The 9381-nt window shown below is 48.0% G+C and overlaps 1 protein-coding gene across 1 annotated transcript in view; it reads left to right on the top strand.

The window, feature by feature from the left end:
* Positions 1-9381, top strand: part of PNPLA1 (patatin like phospholipase domain containing 1) — a 43898-nt gene extending 34517 nt beyond the window's left edge. Inside the window, exons 7-10 of the mRNA XM_037736250.1 lie at positions 1606-1690; positions 2874-2999; positions 7267-7372; positions 8087-9381. Coding sequence (XP_037592178.1) covers positions 1606-1690; positions 2874-2999; positions 7267-7372; positions 8087-8137 — 368 coding nt within the window. The 3' untranslated portion in view covers positions 8138-9381. The remainder of the gene's footprint in view (positions 1-1605; positions 1691-2873; positions 3000-7266; positions 7373-8086) is intronic.

Here is a 9381-nt window from a genome sequence, read left to right as displayed (position 1 = left end):
AAAAAAAAAAAAAGAGTCAGAAAATTGGCCACAGTGTTTTAACTGCTCTCTTATGTCCTGTTAAATGCAAAACATTTGTTTTATGTTGACCACACCTGTGCACGAAGGCAGCCATCTTCAGGTACCTGAGCAATCCTGGGCCCCAAGGTGGCATTTCTCACTCATATAGGGGGTGGAGAGAGGGTATGCATATTCTAGTGATTCTCCACTAGGAGTGATTTTGTCTCCAGGAGACATTTAGCAATGTCTGCAGACATTTTAGTTGTCACCTAGTGGTTAGAGGCTGGGGGCATTGAAAAATATCCTGTATTACACAGAACACTATCTAATCTGTGCAAAGTGCTATCTGATCCTTAGTGTCAATAGCCGGTACTGAGACAGAGAAACCATGTTATAGGCACAGCTGAGCCTCAGTGGTGACATACTAGGCCATCTAAGCGAGACCCCCTAAAGCAAGCTTGTCCAACCCATATCCCAGGGACTGCAAGAGCCATGTGCGGCCCAGGACGGCTCTGAGTGAAGTCCAACACAAATGCATAAACTTTCTTAAAGTATTATGATTTTTTTTTTTTTTGCTCATCAGCTATCATTACTGTTAGCGTATTTTATGTGTGGCCCAAGACAATCTTCTTCCAGTGTGGCCCAGGGAAGCCAAAAGATTGGACACCCCTGCCCTAGAGTTGAGTGGTATCAGTCATTTAACAATGGCCTTTGGTGTTATTGGGGAGCAGGAAAATTGTTAAAAGCCCTAGGAAAATCCAAAAACAAATGGACAAGCCTCATCGTGAATAGATTTGGGAGAGCTAGGGACATACAACAGGTCTCTAACAAAATAACTACATATACTTCACTTTTATTTATCTATAATACATAGTTACATATTAACCTTCAAATACTATGTACCCCCGTACTCATTAAAAGCATGCAAAGTGCTTGCTTCAGAACAATGGTCATGAAACTATTCATACTCTGTTCTAAGAAAAAAGAAAAAAGCATTACATGAGGCATGTGATGGAAAGTCCAGGCCCCTCCAGGGGATGTTCCTGAAAACCTTCCCTAACACGTTGCTTTCTGTGAGAGAGCTACTATTTCTTTTCTTTTCCTTCTTTTTTTTTTTCTGAGACAGGATCTCATTCCCGGCTCACTGCACTCTCAAACTTCGGGGCTCAGGTGATTCTCCCACCTCAGCCTCCCAAGTAGCTGAGATTACAGGAATGCACCATCATACCGGGCTAATTTTTGTATTTTCAGTAGAGACGGGGTTTCACCATGTTGGCCAGGCTGGTCTCGAACGCCAGGCCTCAAGGGATCCGCTCACCTTGGCCTCCGATAGCGCTGGGATGAAAGGTGTGAACCACCATGCCCAGCCCTGGAAGCTGTTTCTAATGTTCCACCACGGGTCCGAGTCAGCGCCTCCACGGACGCTGCGGGCCTGCATCTCAGCCAAGTCTCACAACATGACTCTGTTTGTAAAGATGAGAATTTGAGGATAAGAGAGTTTTTCGCTGTTTTTAAACATGTTCGTTTACTTACTATTGCTATTTCAAAAATGACTAATATCCCCCCTCCCCATCTCACTCCTGTTTCCTCTATTTTTACTTTTAGCTGTAGCTCCTCTTGACTCTTCAAATCCAAAAAGCACCGTGCCTCTGGTTCATGTGAAGGAAACCATCAGCAAGCCTTACGTAATGTAAGTTTCTCCTTCGTGGAGCACGTTATTTCCTTGGGGCGGGAGAAGAGAGCCTGGCTGAGCAATATCTTCCACCACTTTAGCTGCCCCAGGAACCCTGGGATCCTTTTCTGGTGTGTGTGATTGTGTGATTACAGGTCCACCCCTTTATATCCCACAAAGCCACCTTCTCTTGTTCAGTTAGGGCAATGTGTGGGGAAGGAGCCCATCCATGTTGATGATGTCATTCTCTTCTCCTGCACACTAGGGATGCTCCTTCTCTGAGTGCAGTGAGAGAATGTGCCTCCCCTGCCCTCATGTTTTACTCTCTGGTGATGCCACAGTTCAAGAGGGCCTGCAGGCATCCTACCTCCCAGCCTTCGGTAGCTCCTGCATGAAATGAATTGAGGGTCTCTATCAAAGGCCTCCCTATTAGCATGATAATGACCTGAGAGTCCTAGGTTGTAGACTGTCCCCAGAAAATCTTTCCATTGTGCACATCAAGTGTCTGGGTTGTGTAACATGCACTCCATTATATCTTTGCAATAGCTGTGAGAGGACCTAGGCATCTGCATTTTTTAAAACTTCCCTGAGAACCACATTACCCAGGCTCCCTTGCAAGCTGAATGCTGTTTGTGCTGATGGTGGGGAAGGCACCACCGAAGATCAGAGGGTGGGTCAAGGGTATTTCTCCCCACACCTCCAGCCCCCCTCTCATCCCTCCCTGCCTTGGGACCACTCTGGCAGTGGTGGGTTTCTCCATGACCACAGCTGCAAGTATTGATAGAGCAGGGCCTAAGGCATTCTTTTTTATGTTTGCACTCTCTCTCACATCAAGCATATTGAAATTTACCTGCTTCCCACATTAAGTATAATTTTAACTGTAAAACTTTTTGAAAGAGTTTGTATAAATTTAACAATTTTGAGCTTAGGCATAAGTTACGCATTTTATTCACATAATTTAAACTTTTTTGCATTTACGTATAACTGTATAAAAGTCTGAGTTTCAGTTGACTCATGGGCATGATGTCACTTAGATAAATATTCATTGATTATATTTTTTTGAAAAGTTTGCTGGGAAATCCTTCAGCCAGGGTTGAGAACCACAGCCTGGGTATGTCCACCTGCGAAGCTGAGCAGGCCCCGATATTGGAGGGCCCAGGCCAGGCCCATCATGAACCATCTACTTAATCTCTTTGCCTAGGGAGAGCCCTGCTGAAGACTCAAACTGGGTGAATAAGGTCTTCAAGAAGAACAAGCAAAAGACAAATGGCACCAGAAAAGGCTTCCCAAGACATCCGCGATCCAAAAAACCAAGCAGCAAAGTGCAGTGAGCATGACTAATGTTCCTTAAATCCCACGGAGAGGAGCAGCTTTGGGAACTGTGTTCAGGGAGATTCCGAGGCATAGAAGGGAGTGGAGGGAAGTGGGGGGTGCGGGGGGAGATTGGGCTTTGAAACAGACACATCGGACATAAAATCCTGCTCTGCCACAACTCCACTCAAGGATCATGGTTGGAATACTTGCTCTCCCTGAGCTTCCTTTTCCTGTAAAATGGGGATATCACTTCATAAGGCTGTGAGTGTTTACTGTGATCAACGATGTAAATTGCTCCACAGAGTGCAGAACGCATAATAGCTCACAATAAGTAGGTATTATGTTTACATGATTCCCAGAGGTTAACTGGCTACCTCCCAGCTTCTGAAGAGTTGCTACTTAATAACAAAACTAGACAGGCTGGACGCAGTGACGCACGCCTGTAATCCCAGCACTTTGGGAGGCCGAGGCAGGTGGATCACCTGAGGTCAGGAGTTCGAGACCAGCCTGGCCAACATGGTGAAACCCTATCTCTACTAAAAATACAAAAATTAGCTGGGCATGATGGTATGCACCTGTAATCTCAGCTACTTGGGAGGCTGAGGCAGGAGAATTGTTTGAACCCGGGTGGCGGAGGTTGCGGTGTGCCGAGATTGCACCATTGCACTCCAACCTGGGCAACAGGAGTGAAACTCCATCCTGAAAAAAATAAAACAAAACAAAACTAGACAATTGAGTGCCTACGTGACACTCAACTGTTGCCAGCATACAGTTCAGGGCCCTTGTCAATGTAGGCCTGCTTCTTAGAGCTTTTTGACTATATTATGTTGTCTTTGACTTAGTCAGTCAACACTTATTGAGGACCTACTAAGTGCCAAACGCTCTCCTGGACTTTGGCAAAAGAAAAAATGAATTAAACTCTATCCCCACGTTTCAACAGTTAACTCCTAATCTAACTTTAGACAAAGGTAAGAATAGGACCTAGGAATTTGATGAACTTTGAGCCCCACCTAAACGAAGTTTTAATTTTTTTACTGAGTCATCATATTTTAATTAAAGCCTCATGTGTATATACAAACACACTCACAAATTCAAAATGACAGCCTCAAATTCAAACCCAAGCTGAGTATTATTTACAATTATTTCATTGGGTTATCAAAGTACTCTCTGAATTGGCCAGGCATGGTGGCATGTGCCTGTAGTCCCAGCTATTCGGGAGGCTGAGGCAGAAGGATCGCTTGAGCCCAGGAGTTGGAGTCTGGCCTTGGCAACATAGTATTCTCTCAATGGAAGAGATCCACCCTAGTATTTCATTTACTTCAAGTCTTTGTTGTTCAGAAAAAGCTCTAATCATTCTGCACAACATCTTCCTGGTTCTTCTTGTCCCAAGTGGGATCCCTGGATGGGCACAGAGATTTATCAGACAGACAAGGGTCAGAGGCTCACCCAGTGACTAAAGGCCCACCTAGAAGTCTAAGCAATGCACTTGGTGAGTGGTGGGAAGCAGGATGGTAGGAGAGTCTTAGAGCTGCTGCAGGAAGTGGAACAAACCACATGTTTTTTCTGGATGACAGGTGGGTAAGGGAGGGTGCAGGATGGTAGCTAGAGGTCCCTGGGTTCCTGGGATCAGTAGTCCCACCCTGGGATTCTTCTCATTCATTCTTGATCTCCAGCCCCAACACTTCCCTGACCTTTGAGTGACCTTATCTCTTTTTTTTTAATTTTTAAATTTTTTTTTTTAGAGATGAGGTTTCACCATGTTGGTCAGGCTGGTCTTGAACTCCTGACCTCAGGTGATCCACCCGCCTCAGCCTCCCAAAGTGCTAGGATTACAGGCTTGAGCCACCACACCCAGCCTAAGTGACCTTATCTCTGTCCCTAGGAGCTCATGGTTAAGTTCAGCTGGCTTCGGGAAGCCAGGCGGGTCTGCAGTGGGTGTGGGGAGCCTCCCTGGGGCTAGGAGCACTATCGGAAGCCAAGCCCAGTCTCCAGTTCCTTGATTCCAGCGCCAGCTCTCTTCCCACTGCGGCAGAGCAGCGGGAACTATGCAGTTCAGTAAGAGCCACTTTGGTTGACAAACCTCCTGGGAATGAAGGTGCTTTACAAAGAAGCAGGCTGTGATAAAAAACAAACAAGACAACATTCATAAACTGTGGGAAGCACTGCTGTCATTGGGTCACACCTTCTGCACCAGGCAGGTGGTTGTCTGCTGCATTCCTTTACAGAACAGATGATGAGCCTGCCTGAGGCGGCAGTTTACCAATTGATGATCCTAAGCAATTCCAAAGGCTGGGGCAGTGGGTAGACAAGAGCAGCTCAGTGTTAGGGATAGAGAAGGGGGAGTGATTCAGGAAGAAGAGAAATCTGCTCATTTCCTCCCAAACTGCAACCGCTGTCACATCCATGGGCTAGTCCTGTACAAACTTCCCGTCCCCAGCTGACATTCCCGCTGACGAGCAGAGAGAGGTGCTAGAACAAAAGCCAAAGGGTAGATGTCCCATGCATGAATCAGTGTTGTTTTTTAATCAGAGGTCGAAATTCATACTCTGCTGCAGACTGCATTAGTCAGTTATTGCTGCTACGATAACACTGCATAACAAACATCCCCCCAAATCTCAGTGGATTACAATGACATTTATGTTTCTCTTTCATGGGCCTGTGTGTTGGCTGGGATAGCTCTGCTTAGGCTGCAGGCTGGGTCAAGTCTGCTCCAGGCTGCTTTCATTCTAGGACTAGCAGTGATGTCAGCCTTGCTCTTCCTCTGGAGCATGGCTGGGTATACGCATCGGCCTCGCTTTCCTCTGCTAGCCCTGGCTCTCCTCCAGTAAGAGAGTAAGAGTTCAGTGTTATCTTACTCTGGATTGTGTGAAGAGACAGAGTGAGAAATTGAGAGACTGCCTACAGGCTACAAATGGAGAAGGAGGACCCCATCCTGCCCCCAAATCCTCCTAATTGCCGCCAAGTCTATGACACCAAGTTTCCACCATAAGAGATCCTTTTTTTTGAGTTTCTATGGAATTTCCCCCATTCCAATATGAATGTAATAATCATAGCTCCAACTTACATAGTACTTATGTGCCCAGCACCACGGCACAAAGAGGCTAAGTAACATGCCCAAAGTTACACAGTGGTAGGTGGCAGAGCCAGGATCCCGATCCAGGTTTTCTGTCACCAGTGTCTTGATGTTCCAACTTAGTGATATGGCCTACAAGGGTGGTGGGAGCACTGGATTGGGAGTCAGAAGTCACAGGGGTTAGCACTGGTTTCTCCGTTCTGGCAAGTCACTTTACTTAGAGGGAGTTTCAGTTTCTCTCTATAACATCAATTCTGCCTCCAACCTATGGTTATTTGGGACTTAAATGAGAAGCTGAATGTGGAAGCATCCTGTGGAATTCCAGGTAACAAAGACATGTCAGGACCTTATGACTAGTGCCCAGGCCTGTGTGGGACATTTGGGAGGGTCCCGGGGCAGTGTGTAGGACTGGGGCACCAAGAGAAAGGAGCAGAGAGAACATATCTGAAAGCATGGCTCCTCCTAAGAGCTTGTTAGGAATGCAGATTCTTGGGCCCACCCTGCACCTACTGAACCAGAAACGGGGCTGGGGCCTGGCAGTGTGTATCTTACATAATCCACCAGATGACTGATGCACGCTGGAGTTTGAGAACCACTGGATTACTATAGAATAGAAGCACAGAGGAGAGGCAGCTAATTCACTCTGTTAGCTTGGGGATCTCAATGAAGGCTCCCGGTGGAAGTAAGGAAGATGAGCAGAAGTTAGGCTGAGAATGGGGGGTATGGGAGGGTATTCCAGGAACATGGGATGGCTCAGAACAAGGAAATCGTCTATGCAAGCAGTTAACTGTGGTTGCAAGGGAGGTAGAGGAGAGGCCTGGAAGTGAACTTGGTGATGTGACAGAAGGTAGGTCAAGCTGGCTTGGATGACCGGCCAATGCGGTTGGACTTCCTGTGTGGTGCTGGGGAGTCATCGCAGGGTCTAGGCAACAGAATGATAGATTTGAAAATTATGGAGATTTGAAAAGTATCCAAGAACGTACAAGTCCACATCCCAGCATTTCTCTGGTCTCCGCAAGTGTCTTCCTCCAATTTCCTAGAGAGGGCAAGTACTTTCACCGGGAGCCTTCATTGAGATCCCCAAGCTAACAGAGTGAATTGCCCAAAGTCACACAGCAGGTGGAGGCAGAGCTTGGAAGTGAGGTCTTCTGATTCCCCTGTTGTCTCCCTTCTTTTCACCTGTGCTTCCTCGGCTTCTCCCATCCAGTTCTGCTCCCTGCCCACTCAACTTCCCTCTGCTCTCCACTTCTGAGACAGTTTGGGTCACCTACAGACCTCATCCCAGCCGGATCCAGGAATGCAGCTGCCCTGAGGTACGGAATTCCTTAGAATGACCTTGGAAGGCAGACACTGCCTGTCCTGTTCTGAGATGCTGTGGCAAACCCCTGGGTCTCATTGATCCAGCTCCTTTTCTTCTCCCACCTTTCCCTTCTGGGTCACAGTCAAGGTCAACACTAGCCAGGTAGCACCTTGTGTACTAAGAAAATAGCACCCTTTCCTGGAGAACCTGACTACTAGCTGCTGGAAAATTGTTGTAATATACTGATTTTGTTAGAACAAGACACTTGACTGCCAACTGCTAGAAAACTACAAAGAACATACAAAGACATGCATAAGTCTATGAATTGCCTGCCCCCTTTATGTGGCACTATACTCTTATGTAATGTAACATCTGCACAACTGTAGTCAGCCATCTAGAGGCCACTCCAGCCCTATCCCCTTCCTAAAAAACCAAGTATCAGTTGAACTTTCATAAATGGGATGATGTTTCAAACATCCTTGTATCACCTCCCACTGGAGATTACATTGCGAGCAGCAAAGGACCCTCGTTTAATAAAATGAACCCCCTCACTGGCTTTTGGTGTAACTTGAGATTTCCAATTTCCATGCATTGGCTATAAAAGGCCTGGATGCTTGTTCAGGGCTGCCCAAGGTGTATGAACCTGTAAGGGAGATCCTCGGTGGAATTAAGGTTAGCAAAGTCCTAGATGGGGAACTCAGAAATGACAAATCTGTCCTTTTCCTAGGAAGCTGTGAGCCGAGAGAGAGAACCGGAGACGGCACGGGAGAGAACCTGAGGACCCTGAGGCCAAGCCTGCACCCCACTGCTGTCGGGCACACTCCCCTGACCAGAGGACCAGAGGCTACACCTACTGCCAGTCCTGATGGTGCCCAGGATCTGTTTCCATTCCAGGGTGAGCATCTCAGCCTCCCTGCGATCCTTCCAGCCCTTCCACTTCCCTCCTCTGGACAGACTGATGGACACCAGCACTGACCGGCGCTCACAGACCTTCCTCCCAACCTTGGCCTGAACTCGCTTCTTTGAGATGGGCCAGATCGCTTCTAGTCTCCCCAGGATCCTGTCCAAGAGCACAGCTCTTGGGGGCCCAGCAGGACTGAGCCCACGATACACTCCCTCACTCCCGCAGTGGCAAGAGCCCAAGTTCTGTTTGGTTTTTAATTCTCACAGTGTACTAGCGGCTTGACCTCAGCTGGTCACTGGAATCACTGGCTGAAGTTGGTCCGGCAGCCCAGGCATCAAGGTCTTTGGAGCTCCTCCGGGATTACATGGTGCTACGGTGTTGAGACAGGCGGCCCTGGAGTCCTGGGTCCCTGTAGAGGAAGAGGGAGGCCAAATGTCCCTCCCCCGGAGCCAACACAAATGAGGGTTGACCCTGTCTGCTGTTCACACCTCAGTGAAAATGTTCCATGGGGAAGACAACTTCAGCCTCAATTTTTTCCAACTTGTCCAGAAAATAATGAGCCCCCCGCTGCTCCCCAGAGAGCAGACAACCTCCAGTCCCGGCCAGGCCCAAAAAGGAAGCCCCAGCTGCCCGCAGGCCTCAGGTGTATTTGCTTACCAAATCCTGAAATGCAAAACCCAGAGTGAATGCGTGGGGGACAATGCTAACCGGGTCTTAGGAGCCTGGGGAGGCCATATGCAAATTTGAGCCTGGTGGGGTTGGGGATTTAGGCGGTTAGGGCACAGAGGCTGTGAGGGATCCCACTTAACAGGGCCATTTCAGGGAACAAAATGTACCTTTGGGAGGCCTGAGAAGGGTCAGAGTCCCAGGGGTCTTGCATCCTCTGACTACTCTGGTTGATCTGTGGCCAGACCAGTCAAAGGAAGCAGCTGCGGGTATGTGTTGAGGGGAGACTGACCGGAGAGGCCCGCCTAGCCACAGGCCTTTCTCCCAGGAGTGGCCTCCATGTTTGCAGAAGCCTGACGCCTGGGAACCAGAGAGAGGGGGTGTCCTTTCCTGCACAGCCCAGGGATGCTTATTCCCTGGGACCCAAGGAAAATGTGAACTTCATAATAATC

Source organism: Cebus imitator, unplaced genomic scaffold (assembly GCF_001604975.1).
Source record: "Cebus imitator isolate Cc_AM_T3 unplaced genomic scaffold, Cebus_imitator-1.0 Scaffold24, whole genome shotgun sequence".
NCBI classification, from domain to species: domain Eukaryota; kingdom Metazoa; phylum Chordata; class Mammalia; order Primates; family Cebidae; genus Cebus; species Cebus imitator.
This window is presented reverse-complemented; position numbering and strand designations above follow the sequence as displayed.